The 24,390-nt window shown below is 42.6% G+C and overlaps 1 protein-coding gene across 3 annotated transcripts in view; it reads right to left on the bottom strand.

Annotated features, from left to right (window-relative positions):
• Positions 1 to 23,203, bottom strand: part of TNS2 (tensin 2) — a 167,497-nt gene extending 144,294 nt beyond the window's left edge. For all 3 annotated transcript variants that reach the window (XM_083356192.1, XM_083356193.1, XM_083356194.1), the window contains exon 1: positions 22,936 to 23,203. In XM_083356192.1, coding sequence (XP_083212318.1) covers positions 22,936 to 23,037 — 102 coding nt within the window. In that variant the 5' untranslated portion in view covers positions 23,038 to 23,203. The remainder of the gene's footprint in view (positions 1 to 22,935) is intronic.
• Positions 23,204 to 24,390: the final 1,187 nt, after the last annotated feature.

The following is a 24,390-nucleotide window of genomic DNA, read 5'->3' as shown; positions in this document are numbered from 1 at the left end:
TGGGCAATTGATTATAGCTTCTGCCTGACTCTTTCCTTTCCCCCCCCCCAACCCCCATTTCTTTCTTTTCTCCCCATTAAAATGTCTGGGAAAGAAATAAGTGACGGCTGAAGATTTCTCTGAATCTTCCTCAGCTTGGGGGGTCCTAGAGTCACAAAGGATGGTGGGAGCTCTATCCAAGACAGCTGGAAGCTGCCAGGAGAGCCCCTTCCTCTCTCCCACCAAGACCAGAAAACCTCAAAAGCACAACCAGAGGTTAACCCTCTCTGCACCAAAACAGCTGTGTTAACAACCCCTTGCTGCCTTACCGTCTTTTCTCATTGGGAGCCTACAGACAAAAATTACGGTTGTTAAGTATTCAGAGCAGTGCTACTAGGAACTGGCCTACTTCGCTGAAAATCAAAATCCCCCTTCTACTATCTGTCCTAAGACTAACCTAAAAGTTTAACAAGTGGATATAGCTTAGGATCTTCTGAAGTCATGTTCCTCAACCATGCAGACTACGCAGATCCTACTTTCTCACTCTCTGCAAGCCTGAGGATGTTTGAAATCTCCCTCTCCTCTCAAATCCACTGGTGGCTTTCCTTTGTCTCATAAACAGGAGTAACACAAATGTTTGTTTAAATAAAAGAATGGATACAGTTAGAAGGAGCTGGTAGCAGAGCAGGAGAGCTGAGGCATTAACCTGGTCCTTCTCCTGCTTCTGTACTTAAAGTTTACCCCCTCAGCAGGAGCTCCCCTCCAGGGCAAAGGTGGGCAAAGGTTAAGCACTCCAATAAAGGAGAATACTTGTAGCTCAGAGTGGAAGTGAGGGGCCCTTGTTACTCTTTGAGTTTACTTGTTTTCTTGCAGACATTTCATTACTCAAACTACAGTAGGTAACATAATCAGTGCTAGCACTGATGATGTTGCCTAATTTTGGGTAATGAAACATTGGCAAGAAAGCAACTACGGTAAGCTCATAGAGCACCAAGGACCCTTCCTTAAGCACTCCTCTGCTGATTAAGCACTCCTCTGGCTCCTCGAGCTCTCTGGTCCAGGCTGAGAATTTTAATTTTAATTTTAATTTTAATAATTTTAATTTTAATTTTAATTTTAATAATTTTAATTTTAATTTTAATTTTAATAATTTTAATTTTAATTTTAATTTTAATTTTAACTGGGGTTTTACTTATTCAGGGACGAATATAATTTTTTTTAAATTTGTTTTTAACTTTTGTATTTTTGTTTTTAATCACCCTGTAAACCACCCTGAGTCCTTCGGGAAAGGGCGGTATATAAATGTAATAAAATAAATAAATAAATAAATTTACCAGCACATTTTTAATCCACAAAAAGGGCATCGAGCCTCAAATACTGTACACAGTTTAGTAATAATAATAATAACAACAACAACAACAACGAGTATCTGAAGGGTAGTGAAGAAGATGCGCTGAAGCTAGTATATAGGAAGGCCTACTAAGTACTGGAGACACCAAACTGGCCTACAAGAAAGACCAAATGAAGAACAGAAAAGAGGCATGGGAAGACAATGTATTACATGGCCTGTATATTTAAAAAAAACAACTCACAAGGAAAGTAGATAACAACAATACCTGGCTATGACTAAGAGCAGGAAAGCTGAAGAAAGAAACAGAGGGGATAATTTTGGTTGCACGACACCAAGCCTTGAAAACCAATGCGTAGAAAGCCAGAATTGAGAAGACAGCAACATATAGCAAGTATCACCTCTGCAAAGAAGCTGAAGAAAGCTGAAGTTCACCGGGTTAGCTGTTGCAAGAAGACCCACCACAGACTGACTATAAACAAGAACATAACAAAGTGGCAACAACGGTGGATTGGAAGATTCGCAAGAAATATCATTTGCCTGCAAGCAAGAGTTGATGGAAGCATAAAATAAAGAAAGTAATAGAAAATGGATAACCTAATGTGATCTGAGTCTTTAGAATTCAAACAAACAGGCACCTGCTACAAAACACCCCAGATTTAATAAATGTAATGATACCAAAGAATGGGCCATCACTTATAACTAACAAGATAACTAAAAGAGCCTTGGTGGAGCAGTGGGCTAATGCCTCCTTAAGCAACACCAGCTGCCTGCAATTAGTGCAGGTTCGAGTCCCACCAGGCTCAAGGTTGACTCAGCCTTCCATCCTTCCGAGGTAGGTAAGATTGTTGGGGGCAATAAGCTGACTTTGTAATAATGCCGCTTGGGGGTGTGTGTGAAAGCCCTAACAAGCAGGCATATACATAGAATGAAGGCTACTGCTAAGCTTGTAAGCCGCCCTGAGTCTTCGGAGAAGGGCGGGATATAAATGGAATTAAAAAAAAAAGATGCATTCTGGTTTGCTGGCTAGAAAGGGCACTTATTGCAAGATTGGTTGAAAGAACGATCCAGTTGGAGGTTAATTTCTACTGAACTCAAGATTGTATTCCTCATACACAATTAAGTCATGGCAACATTTTTCTCCCTTGTTCTCATGACATAGCTTTCCCCTTATCCAGGACACAAATAGATCACCTCAAGTTGTTCTTTGTATTAAAGAACATTTATTCCAATATTGTCCAACAACAGCTGCAAAGTAAAATTGTCACCCATTATCTTGGAGAGAAGTCAGATCAGTGACAGAGACTAGGAAGAGTAGACCCCCAGTAAGGCATTGATGACACTGATCATGGGGACAGCAAATGCTATACTGAGATGGTTGCTGCCAATTCGTGGATGAATGACAGCCCTTTAAATAGTAAAGAGGAAAAGCACTCCAGTCATAAAAATGGACAACCTTGCTCTCTGCTGAGTATACCGACAGTATCTACTCCAGATTCAAGCATGATTTCTCTTTGATCATCGTCTCCAAACTCTGCATACACTATGAAAACAGGATCCTACTCAGCCAGATACATTAACTAGCTAAGTTTTATTAGCTTTTGTAGGATTACAGCTGCAGAGTAATTCCTTGTATTTATTTAAAAGATATTTTATCCCCAGACACGATCACAATGTGTTTTATTTCAACTTATATTGGTGCACATCAATCCCTGACAGTGTAGGTCAGGGCTAGGCAACCTTGGCTTTTATGACTCGTGGACTTCAACTCCCAGAATTCCTGAGCCCGCCAGGCTGGCTCAGGAATTCTGGGAGTTGAAGTCCACGAGTCATAAAAGAGCCAAGGTTGCCTATCCCTGGTGTAGGTCATCAACTACACTGTCAGTGATGTGTTCTAGATCAGTGTTTCTCAATTTAGTCAGCTTGAAGATGTGTGGACTTCAGCTCCCAGAATTCCCCAGCCAGCCTTGCTGGCTGACAAATTCTGGGTTTCAAGACAACACATCTTCAATCTGCCAAGATTGAGAAACACTGTTTTAGATCATGTCCACAGCAAAAGTTCTTTAGAGAAAAAAGGGGAAATATATCTTCAAAAATGGAATACAGCAGGTAGAGGAGATGAATTTAACGCAGGCTGGGGATGAAATGAAGGCAATGTCATAAGGACATGGCATAAACGTTCCAGCGGCACGGTCCTGCGGTTGGGGAGTTACGGCTCTTGCAAGATCCAGTTTTGGTGTTTATATTTCTCCGTCCTCCAATGAGATTAATGTATTCCTCCTTCCCACCCCATCCCCCTTTTCTCCTTGTAGATAGGCTGGCCATACTGGCCCCAAATCACCCCCTGAGTTTCACGGCTGGGTGGTGATTTGAGCACAACTCCTGTCCTCTTAACACAGCGCTGCAGTTGCAAGTGTGATCAAGGTGAAGATATGGCTCCTTGTGACTTCACGGACACGTCCATGTAAATGGCTGGGGCAGAAGCAATTTACTCTGGCTCTGTTCCAGGACCTTTTCTCTGACTTCCCAGTTTAGCCTGCAGCTTTGGAGTATCCTGGTGGTCTCCCCCATTCCCCCCCCCAATTACTAATTAGGTCCAACCCAGTTAAGTTTTGAGATGCAATAATTCGTAAAGGGATTATGAGACTGTTTTTTCAGAGAACACAAGCTATTCCTTGAAGCTTAACCAATCTGTTTTAGCATAAGCCTTTGTGGCTTTGTTCAGGATAAAAGGGTATTGTTTTCAACCTTATTTAGATGCCAAAAACTGGCGGCATGGGTTCTCACCATTTTAAGACACAAATGTTAAATGCTGCATTAGAAGACTAAAATTGGATTACATAGAGGAGAAAAGTAATACAAAGTCCTAGAATTTCCTTTCAAAATCATGGAAAATCCGAAAATTCTGGTCCTTTTTGATATGGCCACTGCCTCACACTTCCTTAATGTAAATTTTGTGTGTGTGTTAGTGTGTGTGTTTGTGTATGTGTGTGTGTGTGTTGCTAATTGCCCTAAATAGAATCTGGCATTCTCACCTACATGCTGTTACTCCATTCATCTTGTTAAATAATGGACTAAGTAATATTTATTTTTATTTTATTTTATTTTAATTCCATTTATATCCCGCCCTTCTCCGAAGACTCAGGGCGGCTTACAAGCTTAGCAGTAGCCTTCATTCTATGAATATGCCTGCTTATTAGGGCTTTCACACACACCCCAAGCGGCATTATTACAAAGTCAGCTTAATTGCCCCCAACAATCTGGGTCCTCATATCATGTATCATGTAAAGGAAATCCTAAGCTGCAGTTGTACAATAAAGAAAGGATCCGAAAGGAATGTTTGTCTAGGTTAGAAGACGTGTACACAGGGGATTGGAAACAATGCTGTTATATAAATAATCTGTCGTCTTACTATTGCTACTGATGAGTTCTGCATGTCACGGCTTGAAAGTAAGTTGTTTTGTTTAAAAAAGAAAAAGAAACAAGATCATCAATGTTTTAGGGACACTGATTACAATGGAAAAGATTAAAAAAAATCATCTGTAAATACTAAACATGAATTACCAAAGAGAAATTTAGTGTGTCTGTCTGTCTGTCTGTCTGTCTGTCTGTCTGTCTGTCTGTCTCTCTCTCTCTCTCTCTCTCTCTCTCTCTGTGTGTGTACGTGTGTGTGTGTGTGAGAGAGAGAGGGGGGGGGGACTGACTTATGGAAAAATTTCTGTGAGTGGGGCAGATCCTTATGGGAAGCAGAAGATATTACCCAAAGTAAGAAACTAAAAACTTTAGCACTGTGATGTCATTTATGATGAAGCTGAATATGTAATGAGGTTTTGAATGATTGAGGGAAAGAATTACCACAGAATTTAGCACAGAACTTGGAAAAACATTGCCAATCCTTGATTTATCGTTACATACAGGGAAGCAGCAATTCTGTCTTCTTTGTTCCCTGAACTATTGCCAGACCATGGCTAAGATGATTTTGGTTAGTTTAGGGAAGTAAATCAATTTTTGAGAAAGCAGGTTTTTGAGATGCTAAAGACAACTTCTTGTGGGTTGTACAGTCTTTCTTCTCCGCATACAGCAAGCACTTGGTACCAGAAAACAGCCACAAGTTTTCACCTGCTTTACCTCTAACATCCTATGACCAGAGGCATAACTTCAAAGGTTTCCAGGCTGACTTCTTGGCCGACGAGGATGCCTCACAGCAGAGGCTGGCAAATCCTTGGCTTGGATCCCTCACTTCCAAATCAGGGCTACAATCCAAGCCATGCAAACTGTGGTTTTGTTTGACTCCAGCAGGGGTTTGTGGGCAAGGCAGCTGAGAACTGCTCATGATGGAATCTCAAAAATGATTGAACAAGACCTCAGGAATTCTGATCCCAATGTTTCCTTTTCGCTAGAGAGATGGGGAGAATGGGCAGAGAAATTCCCTTGCAATTAAGACTGATGGGCCCTCTCAATTCCTGGCAAATAGATGGGGAAGAAATGGAGGTAGTGACAGATTTTATTTTCCTGGGCTCCAAGTTCACTGCAGAGGGGGACTGCAGCCAAGAAATTAAAAGATGCTTGCTCCTGGGGAGGAAAGCCATGGCAAATCTAGACAGCACACTAAAAAGCAGAGACATCACCCTGTCAACAAAAGTGCGTATAGTCAAGGCTATGGTCTTCCCATTTGCAATGTATGGCAGTGAAAGTTGGACCATAAGAAAGGCTGAGCGCCAAAGAATTGAGGTCTTTGAACTATGGTGCTGGAGAAGACTCCTGCGAGTCCCTTGGACTGCAAGGCGATCAAACCGGTCAGTCCTAGAGGAGATCAACCCTGACTGCTCTTTAGAAGGCCAGATCCTGAAGTTGAAACTCGAAGACCGGCCACCTAATGAGAAGGAAGGACTCACCGGAGAAGAGCCTAACGCTGGGAAAGGTTGAGGGCAAGAGAAGAAGGGGACGACGGAGAATGAGGTGGCTGGATGGAGTCACTGAAGCGGTAGGCGTGAGCTTAAATGGACTCCAGAAGATGGTAGAGGACAGGAAGGCCTGGAGAAATGTTGTCCATGGGGTTGCGATGGGTCGGACACGACTTCGCAACTAACAACAACAACGGGTCCTATTGCCTCTGTTAGCCTTGCATTGCAATTAATCAGTCTATCAAAGCAGGAGTTAAGCTCTAAAACAAATCAACACCAGCAATATTTTTATAACTAAAAATTACAAAGTGATCATTGAAAATTAGTAATGGGATTAGACCAAATCACAAGAAAAATATAGTTCCCCAATATGTTACTGTTCTACAGTAACAGTCCCTGAAATGGTTGCTTACCAACCTGATGGTTTTACCAAGATACAAATATATGGACAAGAAAGTAACTTAATAAGCAATGTTATTGTGGCAGTCCCAGATAAATAAGAGAATTTGGAATATGTGATCTTCCACTTTCTTAATTTGCTGAAGCACAGAATTCCACTTTTTTTTTTTTTTTTTTTACAAAATTTAGGACAACTTTCTCCAAGACTCTGAATACACTCTGGAAATAAATAGTAGAATGTAGGAACCAGAAGTGAATTGTTGGACTTTCAGAGGTTTTAGCTTACAAGAAAGCCAGCCAACATGACCAGCAGCCAAGGAATTGTGAGTCCTGCAATCTGACCACATCTGGGATACTATTGATTACCCGGCTCTGAATTCCAGAGGATGCAAAAGGATTAGAGGAGCTCCTCTCAATTAAATGATCTCAAGCATATTTCATAAAATTCATCCTGTTCTGAAACCTATTCTTCCTAGAGGAATGGATAAGAAAACAACCTTCATTGATTTACAGTCTTAGACCACCCTGTTGGCCCTAGACAAGAAACCAAGTTCTCTTACTTTTGGAAAGGACTTGATAACCAGAATTTTCATCCTGAATTTTACATTAATCTAGATTCCAGTATGAGTTAAAGTGGAACAAGGTATATAGGATGCCGTTTCTGGAGCTGCTAAGCTCCAGAGGCTATCTTTGCATCCTTATTGACATTTCCATTCAGCAAACCTGTGTCGGACAAGTAGAAAAAATACAAACATACACGAATGTGTAGATATCGGAAAGGATTAAACACAGGAAATACCATACACAGTCTTATCTTACTGCATATCCTCTTCAAGCAGGATATGGGGAATTTCAAAATGAAGCACTCACCTGGTTTAGACTGATCTGAAAGCCTAAGCGAAATCAGAATATGTTAGTCTTTGGATGGGAAGTTATATGGCCAGGTTGTTCACCAAAGCACCAGAGGGAAGGACGAGAAACAATGGTTGGAAACTGGTCAAGGAGAGAAGCAACCTGGAATTAAGGAGAAACTTCCTGACAGTGAGGACAATCAACCAGTGGAACAGCTTACCCCCAAGAAATTGTGAGCACTCCATCACTGGAGATTTTTAAGAAGAGATTAGACATTCACCTGTCTGAGATGGTATAGGTTCTCCTGCTTGAGCAGGGGGCTGGACTATAAGCTTTATTCTATTATATATGAAATTCAGGATGAAGAGCTAGATTAGAAAGTAGAAATAATATCCCTGAAGAAGAGAACGGGAAATTACTTCTATATCATGCCATGAAAATTGCATGGCTCAGCTGACATAAATTACTCAAAGCTGAGATCAATCTCGAGGATATTTGATTTGTCATAGTGACATAACTGAAGAATACTAAGGATTGTAAGGACAGGAATATATGTCCTGTATATCTTTGTTTCAAATTATTCCTTTTCTATTGTACCTTGTCTGGTGACATCATAAACTTGCTATACACTTGGTCACCTTCCATGGAGGAAAGAAGGGGAGAGACAGAGAAGGACACAGATCTTGATATCCTTCCATATCACTCTCCATGAATAGAACCTTGCCTTCCATAATCCCCTTGTTGACTGGAAACAATTGAAGTGGACAACCCAACAAAACTAGAAAAGTGCCCAAGTTGGAGAAGGCTTGAATATCTGACCCTCAGTGATGGTTATTTTAGGCAACAGCCCTACGTTAACCACCTTTAGCTCTAGAATTCAGGGATACATTAACTGGAATCCCAAAAGCTGGGATGCAGTCCCATAGAGCTCTTCCAAACATTGCCAGAAAACTGGGAAGTAATCAAATAATTTTTGTAAAAGAAAACCTACTACCACCTACTTTATCCTGTTTCTAACTCCTGACATGCTATATAAAGATTAATTGCCACCTTTGATCTAGACTAGTAAACACAAGGATCTTCAATCTAATGCCCTCCAGTTGGGCTTCATAGGTCCCAGAATCATCTGACAACGTATTTGCTTAAGGATTATGAGAGTTATCAAGCACAACACACCTGGTGGCTGCTAAACCTTGAGTGATCAGGTTATCTTATAGCCCTCATTGTTGCCTCCTAAATACAGTTGCAAGAAAAAGTATGTGAACCCTTTGGGATTATGTGGTTTTTTGCATGAATTGGCCATAAAATGCGCTCTAAACGTCATGTAAGTCACAACAATAGAAAAACACAGTCTCCTTAAAATAATAGTACACAAACATTAGCTGTTGTCATGTTTTAATTGAAGATAAGATGGAAACATTCACAGTGCAGGATGGAAAAAGTATGTGAACCTTTGGACTTAATAACTGGTTGACTCTCCTTTGGCAGCAATAACCTCAACCAAACGTTTCCTGTAGTTGCAGATCAGACCTGCACAACGATCTGGAGTAATTTTGGACCACTCCTCTGCACAAAACTGTTTCAGTGTAGCAATATTCTTGGGATGTCTGGTGTGAATCGCTCTCTTAAGGTCATGCCACAGCATTTCAATCGGGTTGAGGTCGGGGACTCTGACTGGGCCACTCCAGAACGTGTATTCTGTTCTGTTGAAGCCATTGTTTTGTTGAATTACTTGTATGCTTTGGGTCATTGTCCTGTTGCATCACCCATCCTCTGCGGAGCTCCAGTGGCGGACAGATGGTCGTACGTTTTCCTGCAAAATGTCCTGATAAACTCTGGAATACATTTTCCCATCAATGACAACAATCCGTCCAGGCCCTGAGGCAGCAAAGCAGCCCCAAACCATGATGCTCCCTCCGCCATGTTTTACTTTGGGGATGAGGTTTTGATGTTGCTGTGCTGTGCCATTTTTTCTCCACACATAGTGTTGTGTGTTTTTCCCAGACAACTCAATTTTGGTTTCATTTGTCCACAGTATATTTTGCCAGTAATGCTGTGGAACATCCAGGTGCTCTTTTGCAAACTTCAAACATGGACAGATGAAACCAAAATTGAGTTGTCTGGGAAAAACACACAACACTATGTGTGGAGAAAAAATGGCACAGCACAGCAACATCAAAACCTCATCCCCAAAGTAAAACATGGCGGAGGGAGCATCATGGTTTGGGGCTGCTTTGCTGCCTCAGGGCCTGGACGGATTGTTGTCATTGATGGAAAAATATATTCCAGAGTTTATCAGGACATTTTGCAGGAAAACGTACGACCATCTGTCCGCCACTGGAGCTCCGCAGAGGATGGGTGATGCAACAGGACAATGACCCAAAGCATACAAGTAATTCAACAAAACAATGGCTTCAACAGAACAGAATACACGTTCTGGAGTGGCCCAGTCAGAGTCCTGACCTCAACCCGATTGAAATGCTGTGGCATGACCTTAAGAGAGCGATTCACACCAGACATCCCAAGAATATTGCTACACTGAAACAGTTTTGTGCAGAGGAGTGGTCCAAAATTACTCCAGATCGTTGTGCAGGTCTGATCTGCAACTACAGGAAACGTTTGCTTGAGGTTATTGCTGCCAAAGGAGAGTCAACCAGTTATTAAATCCAAAGGTTCACATACTTTTTCCATCCTGCACTGTGAATGTTTCCATCTTATCTTCAATTAAAACATGACAACAGCTAATGTTTGTGTACTATTATTTTAAGGAGACTGTGTTTTTCTATTGTTGTGACTTACATGACGTTTAGAGCGCATTTTATGGCCAATTCATGCAAAAAACCACATAATCCCAAAGGGTTCACATACTTTTTCTTGCAACTGTAAGGCAATGTAGTCTGTGGTTTAGCTATGGTGTAGATCAGAGGTCCCCAACCTTTTGAGCACCAGGGACCGGTTCCATGGAGAAAAGTTTTTCCACGGACCTGAGAGTGCGTGTTTTTGTGGGCTGCCTGCATCCCACAGATGGGGCTTTGCCTGTTTGTGCGGACCGGTTGCTGGCATGCCACGGCCCGGTACCGGTCCACGGACCAGGGGTTGGGGACCCCTGGTATGGATTGTTCTATAAAACCAGATCTAGGTTTCTGTAGGACAGCCTTGTTGCTTCCCTTAGCTGAGCTGCTTCGATGCAAAATCCATTGTATAAAGTATTATCCTTTGCATTGTAAGTGGAGAGGATGGAAAGAGCACTTGCAACACAGTGAAAAGGGGGGGGATCGGGCCTGGGATTTGACATGCAAAAGGCTGGGGGTGGCTGCCATGCAGAACCCCAAAGTTACCTGGAAAAGGAGGGAAGGAAAGAAAAAGAAGCATTCATTCTAAGAGGGGAATGAATGTTTAATCTTTTCTCTAACCATTTCTTTGCTCCTTCTTTTCCACTTGCTGCCAAAATTGCAAGGGTAAAGCTGAATGAAATACGTTAATGGAGCTGAGAAATGACAGGCAAGGAAAGCATTAAGCCACAGGGAGGCAGATTGTTGTCTTGCAGCTCCTTTGCAACTGCCCAATTTTTTTTTTTAGCATTGGCTTTCTATGGGCTAATAAGAGTTGAAATCCAGGATTCCTACCCTTACACTCTTCCCTGCTATTCCATGCTGAAAGAAATCTGTTTTATAGCTTGACCAGGCTCCAGTAGCTACAATCAGTAGCTCCTTTATAGCTGCCACTCTTTCAAGATGCCTTCTCCTTCCCTGCCAGCCAGCAGCCCCTCCAAAGAATCTTTCCATCGCTCCCTTGCGTGGATTAGGCGCCTGTGGCTTAGTGGCTGTTTTTTTCATTCAGTTCACCCCGCCAAAGGAGCATTGCTGCCGCCCAACTTGTTGCTCTTGCTCCAGCCAGGAAATAAAAATAAAAAGAAGAAGAAGAAGAAATCCTCATATCAGGTTTTAACCTCGAAAAGTGCAAAGGTTGTACTCAGAATTGGCCCAAGCCAACAAAACACAGAGCTAAAGAAGAGGAGCCTCTGGGTGGGAAGAAGAGGCAAAGGTCAACGCCTAGCTCAGGCAGAAAAATCAAGACGTCAACTCTGGGAGAAACCCTTTGAGGATGCTGGGCAAGCTTATTTTGGGATGGGGTGAGGGAGAGGAACTACGTTCATGAGAATAAAATACCTTAGGATGGGGGTAACGACAATGATGGTAGAGGACAGGAAGGCCTGGAGGAACATTGTCCATAGGGTCGCGATGGGTCGGACACGACTTCGCAGCTAACAACAACAACAACGACAATGAAAAAAAAGGTCCTGCATTTGGGTAGGCAACCCAACGTCCTTCAGGTCTGTTGGATTTCAACTCTCATCATTACAGCCAACATAGCAGGTGGCAGGAGATGATGGGTGCCAAAATTTAAGGCTATCAGATCTGGACTGCAAGTATTACAGGTAGTCAATGGCTTACAACTGGTTACTAACAACTGCATTTTGGACACTTGGTGAGCAGCCTGCATTGATGGCTACTTGCAGCGCCTTGTGGGCACATGATTGAGACTTAATATTTTTGCTGAAAACCAGCACCCCCTAGAGAACAATAGGTTCACTTAATGATCGCCGCATTCAGTTAATGAGCATCAGTTTCACTTAACAACTGCTGCATTCACTTAACAACCACTGCAGAAATGGTCAGAAAATCGGGTGCGGTCACATGGTAACCCACTTAACAATCATCATGACTTTTGATCAAAATTGCAGGCTCAATTACGGTCGTAAGTTGAGGCCTACCTGTAGATGGTAGCAAGAGATACAGAAAAACTCTGACTCTTTGCTGCCATCTAGTGTCCATCCAGAATGTTGTGGCTCAAATATGGTAAGACTGTAGTCTACTCCCAAATATTTGAAGGGTAGCAACTTTCCCAAATCTATTCCAAATCAGCTCCCAAAGACTGATTGTCTTGGGAAATTCTTCCATGAAATCTCATCTCATTCAGACTCCAGATTTGAATTGACTTGGGACTAGGTTATCTTTTAAGGACAGAATCTATATCACAGCAGAACCCAAAGGGCAGCATTTTCTCACCACTCACCTAGGCAAAACACCATCCATTCTCCAGAAGAACCCATACTATTTTATTTAAAAACAGCCCTCTCCCCACTCAGCAAGGATTGGTGATTTACAGGGCCAAATGCCAGGAAATTGGGTTGGAGTCCAATAAACTGGGGTCAAATGTAGCTTGTCCTAAAGCAGAAGTTTTAAGAATCTCCATACAAAATGAAAATGGTGGTTCTTCCCTAGCAGGATAATATAATAATTTTTAGCGCATATATTCAGCGGTGTGCTGGAGACAGCTTGTACTAGCTCAGGAGAACCAATCGTTCATTTTTTCTGGAATTTTGTCAAAAATAGGGCTGGCTTGAAACACCTTGCAGTGAGGTGGTGGCAATGTAACAGCAGAGCTGGTTATTATACATTTATCATCATCATACTACTACTACTACTACTACTACTAATTATTATTATTATTATTATTATTATTATTATTATTATTATTATTATTATTATTGATCATTGCACAATCAGCCAGATGTTCAGACTGGATTTGGCATTTTTGTCTAACTATTGAATCCTTATCAAGGACCTGGGATAGGCAGATGTGGATGTTTGATAGTATTACAGATATCGTCGCAGGATGGAAGCAGTTCCTAGTAAGGCTGTCTTTTGCTAATGGTGAATTTGTCAATGCCAATGGTGTTCAAGTGGTGCTCCCGTTGTTTTTGGATCATCATCATCATCATCATCATCATCATCTATAGAGAATATGTTGCATGTTCCAAGCATTCATAACTTTTATCCCAGTAAGATGTCCACAGTAGGGTGACATAAAAGATACGTAAAATAGCCTGTACATTTTTCTCCTCTCCCTACATAGTCCTCATTATATTTTCTATCTCTGAAGCCTTGACCGGATGGTTCAAACTGAAAAGAAATGTATTAGCTTATCACTCAATCATGTATTGTATGGAGCCTGAAAATGAATTAATAACCAAATACGAATGGGCATCAGGGGCATTTGCAGTAGGTTTTGCCCAGCCTTATTAAATGGGTTTTCTTCCTTGCAATTTTTCTGCAGAGATACTGAAGTATAATCTCTGATAAAATGTTGCAAGGAAGAAGAAATTCTAGCCAACCATGCCCTTTCCTAAAATGCGACATGCTCAGTCACGCTTATGGGGAGGGCATATCTTAAACAAAATAAGATTTCGGTTGAACTTGGGTTTCCCTTGGGCCTTTTCATGATTCATCCTTGTACACGGATGAGATTATAAGAATTGATACTTGGAGACTGAGCTCAAGTTAAGGAAGTCTGTATTTTAAAATTCTAATAAAAAATTTTTAAAAAAAAAAGACAACAAGGAAGTCTCAATGGGCATGGAGTGCTCTCTTTTGATTACCACCTGCTACACACACACACACACACACACATAAGGCTGATTCTGGTTAGAAGAAGGTGTAAATTCAAGACTACTTTAAAACAACATATCCATTACAGCAATAAGAACAATAAAACAAAGAAAAGGTAATTAAATAAAAGCACAATGTAACTTAAATCTGATCATAAAAAAGGCTACAAAATCAGAAGCAGTATAATTAAAATTAGACCTTAACTCTGGGGAAGAAGAAAAGGAATTTGCATTTCCCTGGGGCCCAAATAATAATGAGATATATAGAAAAACATTTCTCAATATGGCTCCCAGATCTGAGCTGCAAAAGTATTACAGGAAATGTTTTTTGCTGCCGTCTAAAGGATATTAGGATTCTTGCAGCCTTGGTTTGGTAGCCTTAGCTAGAGCCCTAAATATCTATCTATGTGCCAACTTGCCCAGTGTATTATTATTATTACTGAGACTTTCAGAGTTACTTTGTTCTTTTCATTAGAAGCTTCCCCCTCACAGTGCTTGGCCCATTAATTGTTTCTCGTTAATTTCCCATCAGAATTAATGATATATTTCCTCCATTAGTAATTTCAGTTTCCAGAGGTAGGGAAAACTTTAATCACTGGTTTACTCTCCTTAATTTTAGAAAGGGACAACAAAGCCAGAAGTTACAAGGAGGAAGTTATTAATTAAAGTTACAGGGAAATTTATCTGAATATGAGGAAGTATAAGTAAAGAGGTCATGGGGATGGGAATTGCTCAACAATAAGGCATAATAGTAGTGCTGTGTAGAATCACTATTTAAATTCTGCTTCAAGACCAATGCACCAAAGAATATTTCAATAGTTCTTAAAAGAACATGCTGTGGAAACAACATATATCCAAGCAAGATATAACTGATACATAACCCCAAATGGAATTGTTCCATTTGAAATTTTTATAACTAGCCCACTTCACAGAAAGTCCCCTGGCATGTAAAAGTAGATAAAACTAAGTAACATAATTCATATGCTGATTTTTTTTTAAAAAAATAAACACAATAATAATCACACTGCCACTAACAAAATGACACCTAAGGGACTAATGGCACCAATAAGTTGAAGAGCAAAACTCAGAACGCCAGAGTCAAAGGCCAGGTCTTTACTTAACATGAAATGTGGGAGAAGTGCCATAATATTTTTTCATCTTTCCAAGGTCTCCATATAACGCACCTCTCCCAGATGCATGATGCTGTGTGATGTACCTGTTTAGGCAGGCACATAGCAGAAGAATTATTTAGATTCAATTATATTTAAGCCTTAAATGTAATTTCTAAAACCTTGACTGGTTACATATAGGCTGTTCTTTACAGATTGGTTCTTTGGATCACAGGGCCTTACTGCCCCATTCTGTACCAGCTACCAGTTTCCAAGTCATCTCTACGGCCAGATCTCCAGGCAGTGCCTTGTGGTAAACCAAAGGGAAGATCAGCAGAGCACGGGTTTTTTTTTTTTTTTGCTAGAGGGATGATCAAGGTTAGACTAGAAATGAAATCCTTCAGTCTCGAGAGGTAAAAACCAAGTAAAGAGATGGTAGTGTTCTTCAAAGGCTTCAAAGGATGTTCCATGAAAGAAAATCAACGTCTCTTTTCTACTGTTCCAGAGGGCAGGGCACGGAGGAGTAGATTTAAGATATAGGAAGGCAGATTCCAACTGAAAGTTAGAAGAAGTCTCCCAGTGCTAAGAACTACCGTATTTGATAACAGAACCAGTTATCCAGAGAGGAGGTGGGCCTGCTTCAGGAAAATAACTCTTTCTTGAAGATGTTTTAAGGTAGATTCCCATCCTGAGTGCCAGATTGGATTTAATGCCCTAAATGGACCCTTCCAATTCTAGAACTTTATAATTCTGAAAGGAAATATTCGTGATATCAAAATCATTCTCAAATATAATCTGGAATGTCCTCTTCAGGCTATACCACTGACTCTTTTTAAATCAAGAGGACAATTCCTGATGGAATGATGCAAAGAGGTTTGCCACTTCCTGGATCTACCCCAACAATCACTTTTTACAAAGGATCATCAGCTCTATCACCCAAACAAATCTCCCAGACCATCCAGGGATATCTTAAATTCTATCACTTTGGAGGGCAGACCATTGTAATATGTTCTTTGTTCCTATGACAAGGTGATGTGGCTGCGATAAAATGGCTATGAAAGAAATTGTAAGTCTGAAAATTCTTTCTGAAAGATATTCAGGACCATCAGGATGGAGTACTCTAACACTAGGCTATTTTAACTAGCTTTGCCAGGTAGATTGCATGTATATGTATAACATCCCCATTTTATCTCTCTGACCCAAGTACTTGCCCTCAACACTTATGCTAGAACAGAAGGATTCCCTCAAGAAGAAAATAAAATTTATGGGTAAATTCTCCCCCACCAGCACTCTGGCCTAGAACAATGCTGGGTCAAGTACCCAAATGAGCAGAACTGGGTAAACTCAGTTCTACCAAGCACAAATATTAATGATACAAGGTTGGTCTTCTCTTCCCTACGCAAATCATGGATGGCAACTATGTGGCATTTTAAAATAGAACCACAATACCAGAAGAAAGTCGTCCTAAGTTCGAAGTTCTGGATCCAAATTTCTATTTCAGCAGCTCACATTGTCCAGCCACTTTTTCCTCTTATGGAAAGTAAAAATCTATTCATAGTACTATCTGTACTTATTCATCTATACTGCTCTTTATGTTAAGTAGATCATTTTGCAATAACTGTGTTTGTCTCCCTCAAACAAATAAGAGTCATAATTAAATCCATTTATAACAAATAGAAAAATGAGGAACACAGAAATCAAGACCACATATGATGGAGTGCTTTTTCATATCTTTAAGCCAGCTGATAATCACTGAGCTAAAATGTAATTTGCTATTTTATAAACTTTTTGAAGTTGGGTGGATGCTCTCCTCCCAACAAGACGTACTCCACTAGCTTACCAGAATCCCTGAGGGCAAACCTCATTGGATAAGATAGAAAACCTCTATGAATTTTGCATTACTTTTTCTAAAAATACTCAGCCTTCCCACAAAGAGGGTATAAATCCGTTACCAATTACATAACTTCCAACATTTCTCAACTGAAGACAATACAAGAACTTGTGTGGGCCTGTAAGATCATTCCCTGAATGGATTTGCAAACATACTAGGCTAGGCTAAAATGGGGTTGATAATTTATGATTTAGCAAGTTGCAGAAATCTGGTCACTTAGAATGTTGTGAGAACTTGGCCATCGCAATAAGCAATGATATGGTTTATTGGTTTGGGTGTCACATATATTATGAACATAGCAATTGTGTCTTCAATCCTTCTTTGGTGTATTTGAAGCAATTTTTCCATGTATTTAACCTTGCTGAACTGTATTTTTCATGTTTATTTTAAACTTTTTCAGTTATTTTCAATTTTTTTCATTTTCCTTTGCTAATTCTTCTTATTACACGACGTTCGTTGCTTTAGGAACACCTTATGGATTTAAAAAGGCAATATATAGAGAGAACTGCATTTTTGAAAATTAAAGTTATTTGAGGGAAGGGCAGGCAAAGGAGATACACTTTAAAAAACAAGGGGGAAAAACTCAGAACCACCCACAGTTCTAAGGCTGAAATGAAGTAACTGTCCCAACTCATGTATGACTAGAGGGGGAGATTTCATTAGAAGGAAGTTTAATTTTTCAAAGAGTTTCAGAGAGTTCTTGCTACTGATCATGTCTTTCCAGGGGCCATGGATTCCTCTCTTTCACAGCTTTTCCTGTCTTTACAATTCCCTGCCCCCTTGGGAACAAATGGAGATGAAAAAGAAAAAATGGCGCTCACTGGCTGATAATTACTACAAGATGTTACCCAACTATCATAGGTAGAAGTAGACATTTTCTAGAGGAAACCACTGCTTTGCCCACAACAAAAGGCTCCACTGAAATTTGTCAGAACAAATAATCCTTGAAATTACCTCCCTGTTGCAGGTTGCCCCTTTATCCTCAATTTAGGATGCAAATTGATAATATAGCACCCACAGAAATAATACATGTGACTTCTGAATATTAAAATTTAAAATTAAAGTAACTTTAAGAAACAAACAGTGGCCAAATTCTTATACAATTTCAGCAATCTTGCCTGGTTTCATAAAAATGCTGGGCATCTCCTCTGAGAATCCCAAAATCTTACTTGAAATCTATTGACCTTCTTACTTTTGATTTTGGGTGAACAATCATTGGACTCTTGTGAAATTTAGTAACTTCACTATATTTTGGGCATATTTTCTTTTGGGGACAATTGGAATGTTGAGCAGATTTCATAATGCCATTTAGAGACTGAAAAAAATGTGGGTCACTGATTCAAAAACTTGCATTCTCGCTGTGATGCTCTAAAACAGACATGTCAAACACAAGGCCCGGGGGCCAGGTTCGGCCCGCGAAGTGGTTTCATGTGGCCCACGAAGCCATCCTGGAAACAGTGAGGGAACAGCCCCCGCTGCCTTGGCCCTGGCCCAGAGACCCTCCTTCTGCCAGAGACCCTCAGATCTGTCCCACTCCTGCCCAGGCCCCCATAGGCACCCTTGATGTGAATGATGTAGAGCTGGCCACGCCCACCCAGTAGGCCATACGCACTCTAGCCACGCCCACCCAGTAGGCCACGCCCACCCAGGCCATACCCACCCGGCCCCCTGAGGGCAACCGCAATGCTGATGCGGCCCTCAATGAAATTGAGTTTGACACCCCTGCTCTAAAATCTGTTGATTCCTTTAAACACAGAAATGGTTTCCCCTCTAGCATCCAAATAGGCCAGGCAAAGCTTTTGCCCCAGTCCAAATGCACAGTTCTGTCAACGTCAGTATCCTGGTCCCAAACTAAAGTTTGTAGACCATTTTTAATTGAGCCTGGGAACAAACTGATAGCCAAGAAATAGCTTTTGCCACCTGCAAGTTATCTCTCTCTCTTAAGCACCCCGTTTAATTTTGAAGTTGTTGGTTAATAGTAATAGCTTGCAAATGCTTTCCACTGGTAGTTTGGAATCTAACATGAGGTCAATCACAACACGGGGAACAGTGGCAACATTATCGCTTTCTAATCTCACAGGCTGCACCTGAAATAATGATTGGGGAAAAAATAAGAAAAATGAAAATCCCCTTGTAATGAAACCTACAATGGGAGTACAGTTAGTCCTTGACTTATGACCACAATTCTGCCCAAATTTTGTTGTTAAATGAGACATTTAAGTGAGTTTTATCCCATTTTATGACCTTCCTTGCCACAGTTGTTAAGTGAATCACTGCAGCTGATAAGTTAGTAACCGGGTTGTTAACTGAACCTGGCTTCCTCCATTGACTTTGCTTGTCAGAAGGTCGCAAAAGGGGATCACATGACCTTGGGACACAGCAACGGTCATAAACATGAACCAGTGGCCAAGCATCTGAATTTTGATCACATGACCATGGGGATGCTACAAAGGTCATAACTGTGAAAAACGGTCATAAGTTGCATTTTTCAGTGCCACTGTAATTTTGAACGGTTGCTAAGCGAACTGTTGTAAGTCAAGGACTACCTGTACAGAGCAAATCCAGAATCAGGTTAGTGATTCTGATGAACTGCACATTCCGCTATTTGGGAATTAAAGCACAGATGAGTAGCTTTCATGCATCTCATAGGGATTAAAAAAACAAGTTCAGCTGGACTTCCCTGCCATGTCTGCATTAAATGGATAGGAGAACAATTGCACGTCCTCAGCACAGAGATGACAAATAAAGAAATTAAAGTCTCTGGACATCTTTACACTCATGTGCCACACAGTGATGGCCCACAAGGCGCCTAAGATGAGCACTTCCACAGTCAGGGAAGAAAGGTGGTGGAGAGCCTCTTCAGTCTGACTGGGAAGAGAATCTGTTCTTCCTCTTGGAAGGATCAAAAGGCCCTGAATCCATATCAATTTTTAAAAAGTGGGGGGGGGGAATTGCGTGAAACAGCATTCATAGAAGAATGAGTTGAACCTATTGCTCCCACTGTATTTGGGAACTGCCTTCCAAAAGGGGCAGGACAGCCAAAATCCAATCAGCCTACACCAGGGGTAGGCAACCTCGGCTCTTTTATGACTCATGGACTTCAACTCCCAGAATTCCTGAGCCAGCTATGGCTCAGGAATTCTGGGAGTTGAAGTCCATGAGTCATAAAAGAGCCGAGGTTGCCTACCCCTGGCCTACACATTCTCTCCAGAGCAGAGTAACAACTTGGAAATACATTGCGATCAGCATTACTAGTGAATGCTGCTTAAAATGTGGCTGGCCAGTTTATGGAATGGTTGCAATGCAGTCTTTTTTTTTTGTAGATGACTGACACAATTATAGGGTTTATTAAAAAAAATTAGCCCCTTTTCCATATTGCCTTTCAATATGAAGATTCTGAATGAAATATATAAAATGAAATCATGAACAAAAGTCGATGCCCTAATCCAAGAGAAGTAGCTTTGTGATAGTGATGACTCTCACAACTCACTGTTTTAAAATATGCCTTCTCCCAAATGTTCTTGGAAAGAAGAGTGTTTTGATCAGAATGTCTTATAGACATTTCAGGACTATTATGTAGTCACAGATTCAGCAATCCACTCAGAATGATGGGAAATAGAAGTTGGAAGGATTTTTGGAAGGCATCTATTCTAGACTAGTTTACAGCTCAATACAGGGAACTTTCAAATCTAGCATCCCTGACATATGACTAACCAGCCCGTTTTAAAATATTTCCACCCAAGGAGAGGCCAACATCTTCCTTGGCAGTCTGATCTTCTGACCGCTGACTATTAAGCCAAAATCTGGTTCCTTGCCATTTTCACCTATTAATTCCAATCCCAGTCTCCACTGAAAATCATTCTGCTCTGTCTTCTACAGTGCAGCCCTTCCGATATGCAAAGACAACCCATCTTTTTCTCCTGAATAAAGAAATGTCCGATGTTTCTCGTGTTATGAATATCTTAATAGCTTTCTTTCTGGATCGTTCAATGTACCGGAGTCTCCATTTATGCCATTTGGCATATTGAAAAATGACTTGGATAAGGAGTTAGAAAATGTGCAAATGAGACAAAAATATTACAAGGGGGAGAGGGAATAGCAGACACCTCAGAGGGCAGTATAAATGTTCAGGACAATCATGAAAGGCTAATATACAGTAGGAGAAAACAGCAAGATGAATTTCCAGAGTTAAAAACTCAAAAGTTTAAGTAGGAAATGTCAAAACAATGAGTATAGGATGAGGGAGGCACACTGGGCAAGAGTACAAATACAGACCTCAGTTGCATCAAAAGAAATATAGGGAGATGCTCAAGAGTATTTTTCCCTGTTCTGCATTGATCAGATTATAGTTGCAACTACTGGATCAACTTGCAGTGCAGCTTATCTGATAGGGAGCAGCCAAGATAATAATAAAGTGCCTGGAAGGGGGAAGAAAAAATAAAACTTAGCTGAAGGACTGGGATGTATTCAGCTTGGAAAAGGGGAAACTGCAAAGAAGATAACCACTGTCTTCAAGTACCAGAAGGACTGTCGTGCAAATACAGCAAACTTGTTCGGAATTATTTCAGAAGACAGGCCAAAAAAAAAACAAAAAAAACCAGTGGGTTTCAATTCCTGGCAAGTCGATTTCAGCTGGACATTAGAATTTCCTAAATGGTGAGAAGCTGTCCAAGGTGGACTGACTCCCTTTGCTGAGGCAAAGTCAATAGCAGCTGGATGTCATCTGGCTGGAGAACGTCACTCCAAACCCCTTTTATCGGCTTGGTTGCTCCCCATCAGCTATGTATGCCGTAGAAGCAGATTTTTGCACGGGACAAGGGGTCGGACTAGATCAGGGGTCGGCAACCTCGGCTCTTTTATGACTCGTGGACTTCAACTCCCAGAATTCCTGAGCCAGCATAGCTGGCTCAGGAATTCTGGGAGTTGAAGTCCACGAGTCATAAAAGAGCCGAGGTTGCCGACCCCTGGACTAGATCATCTCCAAGGTCCCTTCCGAGCGCTTCCATTCCAGGCGTTTTGCCTGTGAAGAGCACGCACCAATAAAGCTGCCGGCGGCGGTTCGCGCTACCGCTTGGGCAACCGGGGTCTTTTTTCCCCTCAAGAGGTAAGCGACCTTCTCCTTGGCTCCTTTCCGCCCTCAACGGAGCGCGGGATTGTTGGGGGCAATTAAGCTGACTTTGTAATAATGCCGCTTGTGTGTGTGTGTGTGTGTGAAAGCCCTAATAAGCAGGCATATACGTAGAATGAAGGCTACTGCTAACGCTTGTAAGCCGCCCGCCCTGAGTCTTCGGAGAAGGGCGGGATATAAAATGGAATTAAAATAAAATAAATAAATAAATAACAGCCGAGCGGGGGCGCAGAAGCCTCGCGGATCCTCGAGGCGAGCCTCGTCAAGAGGCCGCCGGTGCGCCCGTTTCTCTCCCGCCCGCCACCCCCACCTCCCCCGAGCGAGCGAGCGAGCGCCTTTCCAGAGGCGACCCAGCCTCTCTGGAGCCCCGTCGAACAAACGCCCGGCGAGCTTCAGGTCTCCGGGAACTTGTTTACTTTCACGCCCTGCCTCAGGAGGAGGAGGAGGAGGAGGAGGAAGAAAGCGCGCGCGCGCGAACCAAGCTGAAGTTCTGGGCGCGCATTTGAGGGGAAAGGGCGACGGGGCCGGGAGGGGGAGGAGTGGGGTGTGCGCGCGCGCGTGTGTGTGTGCAAACGAGGGGTGCGCAGCTGCCCCTCCTCGAATAAAAGTCTAAAGAGGCGTCCGCTCTTTGCACGCTTACGCACACACACCCCCTTTAACGTAACGCGCTCCCACACGCACACCTAAACACGCGCACAGGGCCAGGGTCAGCGCCCCTGGCGGCGCCCTACGCCGATCCTATGACGCAGCCCGTAATGCCGCGCTCGCTCGAGCCAGAAGAAAAACCCGAGGTCTCTCTCTCTCTCTCTCTCTCTCTCTCTCTCTCTCTCACACACACACACACACACACTCGCACTCACACACGCGCACGCACCTTGGTCAGCTGCATTCTGGCGGCGCCCGATTGGCTCGTGTCCTCTCGGCCCGCAGAGCAGCACTCGGGCCCCCAGCACTCCGACCCGCCCGCCCTGCCCATGCGACCCCCCGTCGGCTTTCTTGACTCTCGCTCCGGCGGCCAGGTTGCGACTGCGGGGACGATTTGCCTCCCCTTTCTGCTGCTGGAGGATCTGACTTGCAGGGCAAACTCCTCCCTCTCCTCCTCCTCCTCCTCCTCCTCCTCCTCGTCCCTCTGCCTTCCCCGCCCGCCCGCCCCGTCCCTGCCCCGCTCTCTCCATCTCCCTCGCTCTCCCGCGGTCGTCAGAAGAAGAAGAAGACCGAGCTCCGTGCCAGAGCAAACTCGGCCGCGCCAGATACGAAGCCCGGCGAGTTTACAAAACCCGGCCTGTAAACAGGTGGCGGGAAAAAAAAGAGAAAAAAAAGCAAAGCAAAGCAAAACGCCAACCCCGCCCCCCTAGATCAGGGGTCTTCAAACTTGGCCCTTTTATGACTTGTGGACTTCAACTCCCAGAATTCCTCAGCCAGGCATCCTGGCTGAGGAATTCTGGGACCTGAAGTCCACAAGTCGTAAAAGGGCCAAGTTTGAAGACCCCTGCCCTAGATGAAGGGAACTTTTAAGTTGTGCGAAGTCTTGTGGGTGCCCGTGTCTAAAGGTGGTTGTGCCTTTTCGGGGGAATAGCCTGAACTGAGGAAGGGGAGACGGACGGACGGGCGGGCGGGAGGGTGGGGGGGGGACCCGAAGAGCGAGCCGCTGGGAGAGATGACACACTCTTGGAAAGAGAAGGAAGATGGCTTGTCAGAACGCACAGGCTCCATCCAGCTAGCGTAGCGGGATAATTGGAAACATATTTACCCCAGGAAAATCCCTCCAGAGCACACTTGGAGAGTAACAAAGAGGCATGTGTGCGGTTCAGCCAGATCTGTATCCTGTTTCCTTCCAGCTTTTCAGGGCTCTGGGTCAGCGGTTTCATGGCCTGCATCTCAAAAGAGAGGAGGCAAGGCAAGAAGGGGGGAAGCGACCCAGGTCTCTGCATTTTAAGCAGGAATTGGGGGGGACGGACGAGGCTTAAAAGGAGCACGCGTGCCACGGGCGGTAAATAAGTCAACTGATAAATTTTTTGCTTGTGTCAAGTTTTTATACAGAGGAGCAAGTCCAACTAAGATCATTGTCCGCTGCTGGCTTACCTTAGTTTATGTTTATGTTTATTGGACTTCTATACCGCCCTTCTCCCGTAGGACTCAGGGCGCTTCACAAGGTATTTAAAATAACAATACAAATTACAAAAGTTAAGAATGTATTTGGAGGCAGACAACTGTTGATTAGTGAACCAATTCTTCTATCACAGCCATGTTAGTGACAAGGTGGGACTTATTTTTGAGTAAGCGTGCATAGGATTGAGAATCGGTTTGGTGGGGTGGTTAAGGCAGCAGG

The sequence above is a fragment of the Vipera ursinii genome, assembly GCF_947247035.1.
Source record: "Vipera ursinii genome assembly, chromosome: 2".
NCBI classification, from domain to species: Eukaryota; Metazoa; Chordata; class Lepidosauria; order Squamata; family Viperidae; genus Vipera; species Vipera ursinii.
Note: the sequence above shows the minus strand (reverse complement) of the source record. Positions and strands in the feature narration are given on the sequence as shown.